Source organism: Tursiops truncatus, chromosome 17 (genome assembly GCF_011762595.2).
Source record: "Tursiops truncatus isolate mTurTru1 chromosome 17, mTurTru1.mat.Y, whole genome shotgun sequence".
NCBI lineage: Eukaryota > Metazoa > Chordata > Mammalia > Artiodactyla > Delphinidae > Tursiops > Tursiops truncatus.
In genome coordinates this window covers 32,595,014-32,609,053 of record NC_047050.1, presented here as the reverse complement: position 1 = coordinate 32,609,053, position 14,040 = coordinate 32,595,014, and the positions used below count along the sequence as shown (strand labels likewise).

The following is a 14,040-nucleotide window of genomic DNA, read 5'->3' as shown; positions in this document are numbered from 1 at the left end:
GAGAAAGACCAGGTGTTAGCTGAGGAAGTGGTGGGGTGGAGGGTGTTTGTTGTCTTAAATACCATTTGGGGGGGAAAAAAAAACCCTCAATCATGACACGTTTCAATTTAAACTCTCCAACTGGCTAACCCCAAACGGAAAGAATCACATTTTTAATTACATAAATTCTAAAAGTCTGCATATTTTCAAAGTTTGGTAGTGCCTGGTCCTTAAACAGTCCTATATTATAACTGTTTAAAGAGCAGTGGCAATTTCGCAAACCAAAGTCAACAATAAAGTGAGATTCCAAACAGTTGTCCTATGTTTATAATGACAGATAATGAGCTTCAAGGCAATATAAAAGTTGTTCAAACAAAAGTTATTCAAACATTCAGACCTTACACCTTAGTTTAAAACATTTTTTTGAAATATAATTGATTTACAACACTATATCGGTTTCAGGTGTACAACATGGTTATTCAATATTTTTACAGGTTATACTCCATTTAAAGTTATTATAGGCACTTCCCTGGTGATCCAGTGGTAAAGAATCTGCCTTCTAATTCAGGGGACACAGGTCTGATCCCTGGTCGGGGAACTAAGATCCTACAGGCGGCAGGGCAACTAAGCCCGCGCGCCACAACTACTGAGCCCATGTGCCCTGGAGCATGCAGGCCACAACTAGAGAGAAACCTCCACACCACAACGAACAGCCCACGTGCTGCAATGAAAGATCCCACATGCCTCAATGAAGATCCTGCGTCTCGCAACTAAGACCCAATGCAGCCAAAAATAAATTAAATAAATAAAAAACCTTTGAAAAACTAAAGTTATTATAATATATTGGCTCTATTCCCTGTGCTGTACAATATGTCCTTGGAGCTTATCTATTTTATACACAGTAGTTTGTACCTCTTAATCCCGTCCTCCTATTTTGCCTCTCCCCACTTCCTTCTCCCCACTGGTAGCCACCACTTTGCTCAATAGACCTTACATATTAGTTTTGATTCATTTCATTATTCATTTTCATGAGATATCTGGGAGTTCAGCAGCTTTCAAGATTTCAAAAGGGGGAATTCCCTGGCAGTCCAGCGGTTGGGACTCTGGGCTTTCACTGACAGGGACCAGGGTTCAACCCCATGTCTGGTATTTAGGAACCTGCAGGCCTCGCAGTGTGGCCAAAAAAGAAAAAAAAAAAACGATTTAAAAAGGGAACATGGGGCTTCCCTGGTGGCGCAGTGGTTGGGAGTCCGCCTGCCGATGCAGGGGATGCGGGTTCGTGCCCCAGTCCGGGAAGATCCCACACACCGCGGAGCGGCTGGGCCCATGAGCCATGGCCGCTGAGACTGCGCGTCCGGAGCCTGTGCTCTGCAACAGGAGAGGCCACAACAGTGAGAGGCCCACGTACCGCAAAAAAAAAAAAAAAAGGGGGGAACATGCAGTCGATTGTGTATTGGTTTTATGGTTTGTAGAAATGCCATGCAGTTGGGCACATGTCTATGGCGATGGGGGAAGAGCTAGTAGTTAGGAAGGGTGTGGGCTGGGTTTTAGGAAGGAGGAAGATGCATAAAGATGGGTTTTCTCTTAGCTTGTGTTCCTCCAAATGCAGAGCCTGAGACAAGGATTTGCATGAGACTTGTTTTGGGAAATGATCCCAAGGGACAGGTGTGGGGGATTGAGAAGGAGGAAAAAACAGTCCAAGAAATATCATGAAATTGATCACTACTGTGGGCAGCTGAGCTTTGATCCCACTGGGGACCGTCTAAGGAGCAATGCAGAACGTGCCTCAAAATTATCCACCTGAGAGGTGGAGGAGGGGAGTATGCACTCACTGCACTTGCTGGTTCCTGTCTTTCAATGGGCCAAGGCTTACTCCCTGGGGTGTTAACTCCCTGGAACTTCCATATTTGCTCAGAATTACTTGGAAGGCTTGTTAAGACACATTGCTGAGTCCCACTTCCAGAGAACCTAACTCAGGTAATTCTGGGCTAGCTGCTGAGAATTTTTATTTCAAAGAGGTTCCCAGATGATGTTGAATTCTGCTGGTCTGGGGTCCGTACCTTTGAGAATCAATAACTTAGAGGTTTGAACTTTGAATGGTGACAACATGGGGGAGAAGGAAAGTTGACTCAAAGTCATGGAGTTGTGAGCCAGCATTCAGTGTTCTGGAATTGCAAGTGTTTGGCCACGTCTGGTATGTTTCGAGAGTGACGAGGAGAGACTGAAAGGTCAGCAAGAGCTAAATGGTCAAGAACCCTGAATGCCAAGCAAAGGAACTTGAACTTGATTCTGTAGGTAATAGGAACCATTGGAGAATTTTAAGGGAGGATTCTGTTTCTATTTATGCTTCAGAAAGAGCACAGTGGTCTGGTAGAAAGGGGTGAGCTAGGGGGACATGACCATAGAAGTCTACAGAATGAACAGCCTGATCTTGGCACTCGTGGGGATGTGGGGCCTCTCTTAACGAGCATGATGGTGTCACAATCCTTGATGTGCAGTCTGAGAAGCTATTGATTTCCACAGTTTCTGGCCCCGGGACCCTCCATGTAAGGTCCTCCAGCCTCTTCAACCTTCTCTTTCAAGTCGTGGATGGAGTCATCAGGGTCAATGGCGTAAGGCTTGCCCTGGCCACTGGAGTCCTTCATGAAGACCTGGATCTCAGGAGGGAAGGTCTCCAGCACCTGGAGGCTCCTGAAAGGAGAGACAGTGGTGTCCACTGGGGCCACATGTCCTCTTGTTTTCATAGTTTTGCCTTTCCCAGAATGTCATATGGTTGGAATCATCCAGTGTGTAGTCTTTTCAGACCGGTTTCTTTCAACTAGCAATATGCATTTAAGCTTCTTCCATGGCCTTTCATACATCACCACTCACAGTAACAAATTATTTTTTTCTTGTGATGAGAGCTTTTAAGATCTACTCTCTTAGCAACTTTCAAATACACAACGATATTGTTAGCTATAGTCACTACACTATACATGACATCCCCAGGACTTATTTATCTTATAACTTGAAGTTTGTACCTTTGGACCACTTTCAGCTATTTCACCCACCTCCCACCTCTGGCAACCAGTCTATTCTATGTATCTGTGAGTTGTTTTCTTTTTTTTTTTAAAGATTCCACATATAAGTGATCTCATACAGTATTTATGTTTCGCCCTCTGACTTAATGCACTTAGCATAATGCCCGCAAGGTCTATCTGTGTTGTCACAAATGGCAGATTTCCTTCTTTTCATGTGGCTGAATAAAAGTCCATTATCTATCTATCTATATCTATCTATCTATCTATCTATCTATCTATCTATCTATCTATCTATATCTATCTATCTATCTATCTATATCTATCTATCTATCTATCTATCTATCTATCTATCTATCTATCTATATCTATATGTCACACTTTCTTTATCCATTCACCTGTTGGACACTTAGTTGTTTCCTAGTCTTGCTTTGCCTATTTTATTTTATTTTTTTACACATGCTGCATGACATGCGGGCCTTAATTCCCTGACCAGGGATCAAACCCATGCCCCCTGCAGTGGAAGTGTGGAGTCTTAACCACTGGACCACCAGGGAAGTCCCCTGCTTTGCCTATTTTAGAATCAGATTATTTGCTTTTGTTTGTTTGTTTGTTTTTTGCTCTGGAGTTGTTTGAATTCCTTATAGATTTTGGATATGAACCTCTTATCATACATGTGGTTTGCAAATATTTTTTCCCATTCCTAGGTTGCCTTTTCATTTTGTTGATTGTTTCTTTTGCTCTCCAGGAGCTTTTTAGTTTGATGTAGTCCCATTGGTTGCTTTTTGTTTTTGTTGCTTGTGGTTTTGTTGTCATACCCAAAAATCATCACCAAGACCAATGTTAAGGAGCTTTATGTTCTCTTCTAGGAGTTTTACAGTTTCAGGGCTTACATTTAAGTCTTTAACCCATTTCAAGTTAATTTTTACAAATGGTGTAAGGTAGGGGTCCACTTTCTTTGTTTTGCATGTGGGTATCCAGTTTTCCCAACAGCATTTACTGAAGAGACTATCTTTTCCCTGTTGAGTATTCTTGGATCCCTGTCAATTAGTTGCCTGTATGTGTGTGGATTTATTTCTCGGCTCTTGATTCTGTTGCATTGGTGTATGTGTCTGTTTTCATGCCAGTACCATACTATTTTGATTACTCTAGCTTTGTAGTATAATTTGAAATCAGGAAAAGTGTTGCCTCCAGCTTTGTTCTTCTTTCTCAGGGTTGCTGTGGCTTTTGAAGTCTATTGCAGTTCCATACGAATTTTAGGATTGTTTTTCCTATTTATGTAAAAAATGTCATGGGAATTTTGATAGGGATTGCACTGGATCTGTAGATTGCTTTAGGTTGTATGGACATATACTCTCCGAGTGAGATGTGCATGTAAATGATTTCTCTAAGACCTATTAGAGCAAAACAAAAAAAGTCAAAGAAACTGCTACATTAGAAAATACTAAACGTGTAGAGTATGGGCGGCTGGTGTGTGCTCGGGATGACCCAGCCCCCTCCAGGCCAGAGAGGTGGGTGGGAAGCAGCAATTACAACAGACAAGGATGACCCTCTCTGTTTACCCCTCCCTCTGGGCCCATTTTATTCCGGGCTGCATCGTTTAAACTCAAAACACACTTTTAATATAGGGCCCTTGTAGCCATCTTGTTGTGCTACTCTTCACAACCCATGAGCAGGGTCACAGGAAACTGTCAACAGGTCTGGCTTTCCATGTTACCACTCATACAAGCCAGTGCTTTTCCACACTTGATCTACAGATCACAGACACGTGAGGATTATGCAAAAGAACAAGAACAAAGCTTTATTATAAGTTTCACATCGAAACAGGGTCCACACGAGGCCCAGCCTGGGAGGAGGTGGACACTGATGGCCTCGCCCCAAAGTTATTGGCTCAGGCCAACTTCCTCCTCTTAAACCCCAAGGTAATGAATTGCGACCTGGAGGAGAATGACTTGGTCGATGGCCCAGTGGTTTTTTGTCCAGCCACGCCCTGGGCAGGTGATGAGGGGGCCCTAAGAGCAAGGCTGCACCTTGCTGTGCCCACTGCGAAGCTGAGGCTGATAGGAGTAGAGGCCGGAACCGACACACCCCTAAAGTCAGCCTTGGCTGGGCATGGGCTGCGCCCTCCGCTGGAAGTAGGGGGGCCCTGCCTGGGTGTGCCCCCAGGGATGTGAGTTAAGATGGGGGCAGTAGTGCCTCCAAACCCAGGCTTCTTCTTAGGTCTGGGTCCCGTGGTCGCCATGGGGTGGCTCTGGTGAGGAGGGCCCCAGGAGTTCAGGCCCACGCTGCCCTCATTGCTGTGTGTGGTGCTCGGGGGCCCCCTCCATTCTTGATGTAACACTGAGAGCTGCAAACATGCAGCTCAAATCATCTAGGGCAGCCGCTCTGCTCCCAAAACCCAGCTGTGTGCTGGCATGGGTGCCCACGGTGGAATTTGTGGATGAACCCCCTCCAGAAGATGCTTGTGCGGGGCCGCCCGAAGCTGGGGGGCCTGGAGCAGAGGCAAAGGCTGAAGCTTTCGTTTGCCTGTGCTGGGGAGAGCTGCCGAGGTCCCTGATGGCATAGGTCTCACCCCGCAGCGCACTGTTGATGCTCCGGAACGCTGCTTCCTTCTCCGAGTCTAGGTCTTCGGCAGTGACCCGGAAACCCGGCTCAGGGGCTGGGGGCAGCATCAGAGGCTCCCCTCGCCTGTGCAGCAGCAGAGGAAACCTGCGTTTTCGGGGCCTTGGACTGTCAGATGTGCGGGAGCCGTTCCTCCAGGGCCGTTTCTGCCCTCTTGCTGCCTCTGCATTTTTTTCAGGCTGGCTTTTCCTCTGGTAAACCACCGGAGCTGCAGAGGGCGATGGAGGGCCCTCCTCGCGCCCTGTCTTTGCAGACTTCTGGGGCAGCCCTTGCGGTATGGCGGGATCCCTCCTTCTCCTCACTGGCAGGAAACCTCGGGTGGAGATATATGAGCTCTTGATGGCGTTTCTTTGGGGGCAGGAGCTCATACAAGAGGTCTGGGGCCACAGAGGCTCCCCTAGCCTGAGCAGCAGCAGAAGAATCCTGCGTTTTCGGGGCCTGGGACTGTCAGGTGTGCGGGAGCCGTTCCTCCAGGGCCCTTTCTGCCCTCTTGTTGCCTCTGCATTTTTGTCAGGCTGGCTTTTCCTCTGGTAAACCACCGGAGCTGCAGAGGGCGATGGAGGACCCTCCTCGCGCCCTGTCTTTGCAGACTTCTGGAGCAGCCCTTCCGGTATGGCGGGATCCCTCCTTCTCTTCACTGGCAGGAAACCTCGGGTGGAGCTATATGAGCTCGTGATGGCGTTTCTTTGGGGGCAGGAGCTCATACAAGAGGTCTGCAGTTTCCTGGAGGATCTGTCCTCTGCCCACTTGGCGTGGAGGTCTCTCTGCAGAGAAGAGAGAGGCACGAAGAAAGAGCCCCCCAGGGGCCTAAATGCAGATCGTGCGCCCCCGGTGTCATTGGGGCCGCTTCTCTGGTCATCGTTCTTCCCTGTGACTGTGGGGACTTCCTCCTGCTTGGCCATCCCTTGCCCGCTCTCTCCCAGGGCCCTCAACACCGTCTTCTCTGTGCTGTAGTTCGGGACACAGCTGTGTGTCGTGGCCGGCACTGGTTGCCCCCGCGCCACACTGACAGTGACTGTGTCCACTGCGGACACTGAGCTGCGGGACGTCGTGGGGGTGCGAGCACCCATCACTGCCTTCTTCCGATGGCCTCGCCTGAAGATGGAGATAAGGATCCCCATAAGGAGTGCAGCGTCTGCGGGATGGTAGAATGGGGTCTCAGAGACTCTGTGGCAAAGCGCAGATGGCAGAGTCACTGGACACTTGTGGGCCGGCCTGCGAGTGGATAGCCGGCCATAGACAGCTGGGTGACCCGGGCCGGCCATGGGAAGTCGGTGGGCGCGGGGAGCGGGCTGGGGGCAGCCGAGCCCTCCTGGCAGGTGCTGGTCCCCCAGTGCCCGGGACGAGGGTGAAGAGCAGGACCTACCTAAGTAACTGCTCCTAGAGAACTTGGGTGAGGTCCGTCCGTGGATAGAGAGCTGGGCTCCGAGCACTCTCCTTCAGCTGCCACCTCGGCCAAAAGCGGAGTGCGCTCTCTTTGGCCTGTTGCCTTTTTATACTCTGAAACCTGTGAGCGAACAATGGGCATGTGTTGGCGGGGCGCAAAAGTTTAGGGAGGGGTGGCGCATGCGCAGAGTGCACGTCAGGTCCTGGGGCGCACAGGTGAGGATGCGCGCCCCTGGACCATCTAGCGCTTCTGAATCTCCCGGGGGTCTGAGGGCTGGAGGTGTTTGCCTTGAGGGTGATGAGCTTCTTGGCAGGACAGCTGGCCCTTCTCCCCTGGCCGCGCCCCAGTGCTGTCGGGGTAACTAACTGTACTGGACGGGATCCCCGCCAGAAAAGTGGAGCAAGGTTGCTGGCTGTGCAGCTCCCACAAGAGGCGGCAGCTTTGGCAGCAGTGCCTCTGCGTCCTCCTGCCCTTTCCCCTGGCGGCACTGGAGGGGAGTCGCTAAGAACGGAAGTGCCCACACCATCCAGATCCTGCTGGGGTGACACCTGAAGTGGTGACCAGGGCTGGCTGAGAGGGCCATACTTACCATATGACCCAAAAACCCACTCCTAGGCAATTAACCAAGAGAAAAACTTTCACAAAACACATATGTGAATGTTTTAGCTATCTTGTCCACAATTCCTAAATATAGGACTATTGAGGTTATCCAATTTTCTTGAGTTTGTCATTTTTTAATTGTTCTTGGAATAACACTATGTATATGTATTGTTTCACAGTCTAGAGTTAATATTTTACCAATTAAATAAAATTCAGAAGGCTTATATCCATATAGATTCTTTTACCTTCCACTCTTTGTTATAGCTGTCATACGTGTCACCTTTATATGACGTCAACGCCACCCTCTGAGACTGTGGTATCCTTTTTTTCATACATATACAGGGAATTGCCTGGCGGTCCAGTGGTTAGGACTCAGCACTTTCACTGCTGGGGCCCCGGGTTCAGTCCCTGGTAGGGGAACTAAGACTCCTTAAACTTAACCCCACTCTGGGGCAATGTCCCAGCCAGGCAGAAACTGCAGGTGGCGCTGGAGACCTTGAAGAGTTTGGCTATACTTCCAGCTCAGCCCAAAGCCAAGGATGATTCTGGACTTTCACTCTGACTCGTGCATTTCAGATCTTTCTGGGTTTGGACCTGGTATATATGTCCCTCCCAGCCCGCCCTGCCTGCCCCTTCAGTTGTCACCCCAGCAGGATCTGGTTGGCTTGGGCACTTCTGGGGTTTTTTTTGTTTGTTTTTGTTTTTTTTTTGCACTTCTGTTCTTAGCGGCTCTCTCCTCCAATGTTACCAGGTGAGAGGGCAGGCGGAGGCACAGGCGCTGATGCCAAATCTGCCACCTCGGGCGGCGGCTGCTGAGCCAGGTACCCTGCTCTCCAGCTTTCCTGCTCTGGTGGCCGGGGACCCATCCTGTACAGTTAGAGCCGGCCGGGGGAGAAGGGGCAGCTGCCCTGCCAAGAAGCTCATCACCCTCAAGGCAAACACCTCCAGCCCTCAGATCCCCGGGAGATTCAGAAGCGCTAGATGGTCCAGGGGCGCGCATCCTCACCTGTGCGCCCCAGGGCCTGACGTGTACTCTGCGCATGCGCCACCCCTCCCTAAACTTTTGTGCCCCGCCAAGGCACGCCCATTGTTCGCTCACAGGTTCCAGAGCTGCATCCCAGCAACAGGCCAAAGAGAGCGCACTCCGCTTTTGGCCGAGGTGGCAGCTGAAGGAGAGTGTTCAGAGCCAGCTCTCTAACCAAGGACCAACCTCACCCAAGTTCTCTAGGGGCAGTTACTTAGGTAGGCCCTGCCCTCACCCCCGCCCCGGGCACTGGGGGACCAGCACCTGCCAGGAGGGCTCGGCTGCCCCCAGCCCGCTCCCCGCGCCCACCGACTTCCCATGTCCGGCCCGGACCCAGCTGTCTATGGCCGGCTATCCACTCGCAGGCCGGCCCACAAGTGTCCAGTGACTCTGCCATCTGCGCTTTGCCACAGAGTCTCTGAGACCCCATTCTACCATCCCGCAGACGCTGCACTCCTTATGGGGGTCCTTATCTCCATCTGCAGGCGAGGCCATCGGAAGAAGGCAGTGATGGGTGCTCGCACCCCCACGACGTCCCGCAGCTCAGTGTCCGCAGTGGACACAGTCACTGTCAGTGTGGCGCGGGGGGCAGCCAGTGCCGGCCACGACACACAGCTGTGTCCCGAACTACAGCACAGAGAAGACGGGTGTTGAGGGCCCTGGAAGAGAGCGGGCAAGGGATGGCCAAGCAGGAGGAAGTCCCCACAGTCACAGGGAAGAACGATGACCAGAGAAGCGGCCCCAATGACACCGGGGGCGCACGATCTGCATTTAGGCCCTGGGGGGCTCTTTCTTCGTGCCCAGGCCTGGACCTCTGCAGAGAGACCTCCACGCCAAGAGGGCAGAAGACAGATCCACCAGGAAACTGTAGACCACTTGTATGAGCTCCTGCCCCCAAAGAAACGCCATCACGAGCTCATATGTCTCCACCCGAGGTTTCCTGCCAGTGAAGGGAAGGAGGAGTCCCGCCATACCGGAAGGGCTGCTCCAAAAGTCTGCAAAGAAAGGGAGCAAGGATGGCCCTCCGTCGCCCTCTGCAGCTCCGGTGGTTTCCCAGAGGAAAAGCCAGCCCGACAAAGATGCAGAGGCAACAGGAGGGCAGAATGGGCCCTGGAGGAAGGGCTCCCGCACATCTGACAGTCCCAGGCCCCGAAAAGGCAGGATTCCTTTGCTGCCGCACCGGCAAGGGGAGCCTCTGAGGCTGCCCCCAGGCCCTGAGCTGGGTTTCCCTGTCGCCACTGAAGACCTAGACTCCGAGAAGGAAGCAGCGTTCCGACGCATCAACAGTGAGCTGCAGGGTGAGACCTAGGCCATTGGGGGCCTGGGCGCCATGCAGCCTCCCTGTCCCTTTCTGCTGCCTGCCGCAGGGGCTGCTTCTCCGCAGAAAATGTTTCATAGTTATTTCTATTTTAATATCATGGTACATTAAAATGTATTAGTGCTTGCCTGTGAACACTAAGGTCACTTGACTTGTAATTTTCTATATTGTTCTATATTTTTTGTGACTAAAGGCATTACTTGGGGGAATTAAAAGAATATCTTGAAGCGATTTTGGCTTTTGATCTGCCACTAATTCCTATTTAACTTTAATTCAGGGGTCGGATTCTTTGACCCAAGGAAACAGAATAGTATAAAAAGAAAGAATGTGAGTGTCAGATGGTGGCAGTGATTAAGTATAGCAAGAGACGCCTTTGCAAAAGTTACTGTTGGTCCCAGAAGACTCTCACTTAGCTGTGTGACCCTGGGCAAGTCACTTCACCTAAATCTCTGAAATATAGGACTGTGCTGATGATTTAAAAGTGAGCATGGTGGACACTCGGAAATCCTGGGTTCTCAATAAAGCCACTGCCCTGCTCTTTGGTCCTTTGGAATTACTATATTAGTAAAATTTATACTTGACAGTAATTTTAGCTTAAAGTTTATTTGTCTATTTCATCTCAGCCTTTTGGCTAAGATCAAGTGTAGTATCTGTTCTTGTCAATTTAAATAGCAAGAGAAAAGAAAGGAAAATAACGGGCATGCCCCCACACTCTTCAGACAATAGGAGCCTCTTAACCTGTTCCTTTGTCCAGAGACACAGGCCATTTCTCAGTGAAGGCCTCTGCCATCACTGAGGTTGCAGGGGAGATGTGGTAACTGGGGAGAAAAAGACCAATGGGGATGACCCCCTCACTCCTCAACATCCAAGCCCCCCACTTTCTCACTTGTCTGGCTAGAAATAAAAGGTTGATCCCATGGTTTTAACTTTCAGCTGTTGCTGGACTTTGCGTGCCTTGCCTAAGCTGGGAGACAGAGGCAGGAAAAAAACCCACCATAATCACCCTGTTATGGGCTGTTATTCAACTTTGGACTTCCAGGCCCCATCTGCCTGTTAGCGTTCACTTCTTAGAGTTTCAAGTGCATGCTGTTTGTCCTCTATCTTGCCCCATGCGGCTCTCAAGCCCTCGTAATATGACCACATTTCTCGTGCCACATGTAAACATTCTAACACTTTGCAGATACTGAATTAAAAATCTATTATTTACATTGACTTCACCATTTTCATTTTCCTGGTGTGTTCAGTAGAAAATTCAAAATTACATATGTGCCTGGCATTATGTATTTTTTGGTGAGCAGTGATCCAGAGGATGGAAATGTATGCCTCCTTCGACTCCTTAAACTTAACCCCACTCTGGGGCAATGTCCCAGCCAGGCAGAAACTGCAGTGTGTCTTGGAGAAGGTCTTTTGCATTGAGATAGTAGGATGCTCTTTTAGCTTCAAGAACTTGGATGTTGTTGAGTTTAACCTGGTATAAATTCAAATTAGAGTGTTTTAATTTTAGGATGTTAAAGGTAATCCCCATGGTAAACACAAAGAAAATAGCTATAGAATAGTCCCAAAAGGAAGTGAGAAAGTAATTTAAATATTTTATTGTAAGAAATCAGCTAAACACACACAACGAAAGATAGGAATGCAGGAAATGAGGGGCAAAAAAGCTTTGGGCAGATGGAAAAGAAACAGCACAATAGCAGAAATAAGTCTTTTTTTGTCAGCAATTACTTTAAATGTAAATGCATTAAACTCTCCAATCAAAATACAGAGATTGGCGGAATAGGTAAAAACATATGACCCAACTATATGCTGTCTACAAGAGACTTACTTGAGATCAAAAGAATCAAGCAGGTTGAAAGTTAAAGGATAGAAAAGGGAATTCCAAACTCAGTGAGAAAACTCAAATAGTAATCAAGAGAGCAGGAGTGTCTATACCAATATCAGACAAAATAGACTTTGAATTTAAAATGGATCAAAGAGTTAAATATAAGAGCTAAACTATACAAATTTCTGAAGAAAAAAAGGATAAATCTTCATAGTCTTGGATTTGGCAATGAACCCTTAAATATGATAGCAAAAGCACAGGCAACAAAAGGAAAAAGAAATTGGACTTTATCAAAATTAAAATCCTTTGTGTTTCAAAGAACACCAACAAGAAAGACATAATACAACCTTCAGAATGAAGGAAAATGTTTGCAAGTCATATATCTGATAAAGCCTAGTATTCAGAATATGTAAAGAACACTGGCAACTCAACAATAAAATGTCAAATAACCAAATTTTAAAAATGAGAAAAAGAATCTGCATAGATACTGCTCCAAAGAAGACACAAATTGCCAATAAGCACATGAAAACATGTCCAAAATTATTAGTCAAATTATGCAAACTGAAACCACAGTGAGATACCACTTCATACCCACTATTGTGCCATATAATTTTTTTAAAAACAAGGGTTGGCAATGATGTGGGGCTTTCAAGCATCGCTGGTGCAAATATGAAAAAGAAAATAGTTTGGCCGTTCCTCAAAAAGTTCAACACAGAGATACAGTATGGCCCAGGAACTCCACTCCCAGTATATGTCCAGGAGAAATAAAAAACATATGTTCACACAAAAACTTGTACATGAGTGTTATATTGTCATATCATTATTCATAATAGCCAAAAGTGGAAACAACCCAACTATTCGCCAACTGACGAATGGAAAAATAAAATGTGTTATATCCATACAATGACTATTATTCAGCCATTAAAAGGGTGAAGGACAGATACATGCTACAACCTGGATGCACCTTGAATACATTTTGCTTACTGCAAAAGTCAGACACAGAAGTCCGCACATTGTGTGGTTCTATTCATATGAAAGGTCCAGCATAGGAAAATCAATAGAGACAGAAAGACCCAGGGCTGGGTGAAAGGGGAGGACAGAATGAGAATGACTGATACTAGGTATGAGGTTTCTCTTGGGGATGATGAAAATGTACTGGAATTAGAGATGTTGATTGCAAAACCTGAGTACACTAAAAGCAGCTGAATCACACAGTTAAAAAAAAATGTGAATTGATGGAATGTGAATTATATCTCAATCAAAGGATAATATGACAACATTTTTATAGTCATTACTCTTGATCAGTTTCAGGATGGAATTCTCACAGTGACTTCAATGGAGTGGCTTGTATGGGATGATATTTGAGGCTCAACCCTTTGGGACTAGATGTTCATTTTGAGCTGTTGAATGACGGTGAGGGCCAGCCAGTATATTTTCTTCACGGAGGATCAATCCCCATATGTATCCTTGGTTTGAATCCTTGTCTTTTTCTCTTCATATTCCTGAAACAAGTTCCTAGGAAATACATTCACAATAGTGAGAGGTGTTGACATCTTCCTGGCAAAGTCTTAACTTATTCAGAGGTCAAACTTCAGAGCTCCTTATTACTAGCTGCCCGGGGAGTCCCCTGAATCAAAGTAGGGCTTATGAAGATGGACCTTGCATTTTAGCGTGCACTTAAAATACCCAACAGGCTGATCACATGGGGAAAATAACTTTATTTACATGAGACAAGTACAAAGTCAGCACAACACAATGAGGGAGAGTATGGGTGCTGGTGCCTGATGGCCTGAAATCAAATCCTATTTGAACGCCACGTGTACCTAGGAAGGTTAGTTACTTAGTCCTTCTGTTTCTCAGTTCCCTGGCCAGGGATATGGAAATATTAGTAGGACCTGCTTATTCGTATTATGTTCTGAGGCTAAAAATTAGTAAATACAAAGCCTGAAGAAAAATGATGGGTATTTCATAAGTGCTACCTACATAAATGTTCAAGTATTAAATGCCTGGAAGAATAAGTAGGTCGTCTCCAGAAAGGGCACCTAGGAGGCTACAAACAGGAGGATAGAGCCTACTTTTTCACATTGATGACATGAGTAAGAAGTTATAGAGCTCATGGAAAGAATATTATTTCTTGTGATGCACTGTGGGGTGGGCAGAGTAGGGCTGTGACCCATATTTTATGGTTCAGGGCACTGAAATTTAGACAGATTGAGTAACTTGCCCAGAGTCACAACACTGATGAGTGATGGGTCTGAGGCAGGGGAGGGATAG

General features: G+C 47.5%; 1 protein-coding gene and 1 pseudogene across 1 annotated transcript; one reads left to right on the top strand and one right to left on the bottom strand.

Moving 5' to 3' along the window:
- Positions 1-2,486: 2,486 nt before the first annotated feature.
- Positions 2,487-7,075, bottom strand: LOC141276834 (nuclear envelope pore membrane protein POM 121-like). Its single transcript, XM_073794250.1, has 3 exons — positions 6,985-7,075; positions 5,352-6,753; positions 2,487-2,670 (listed from the first exon to the last, which is right to left on the bottom strand). The coding sequence occupies exons 2-3, from the start codon at positions 6,737-6,739 to the stop codon at positions 2,487-2,489; spliced, it is 1,572 nt and encodes a 523-aa protein (XP_073650351.1). The 5' UTR covers positions 6,740-6,753; positions 6,985-7,075.
- Positions 7,076-10,558: 3,483 nt separating this feature from the next.
- On the top strand, positions 10,559-10,664 carry LOC117308753 (U2 spliceosomal RNA; annotated as a pseudogene).
- Positions 10,665-14,040: the final 3,376 nt, after the last annotated feature.

Bases quoted from the DNA above. Each gene is read 5' to 3' on its own strand.
- LOC141276834 (XM_073794250.1), bottom strand. From the start codon at position 6,739: ATGGGGATCCTTATCTCCATCTTCAGGCGAGGCCATCGGAAGAAGGCA. The intron at 2,671-5,351 runs GTTTGCAGCTCT...CTCTCCTTTCAG, and splicing joins CTAGATGATTTGAGCTGCAT to GAGCCTCCAGGTGCTGGAGA.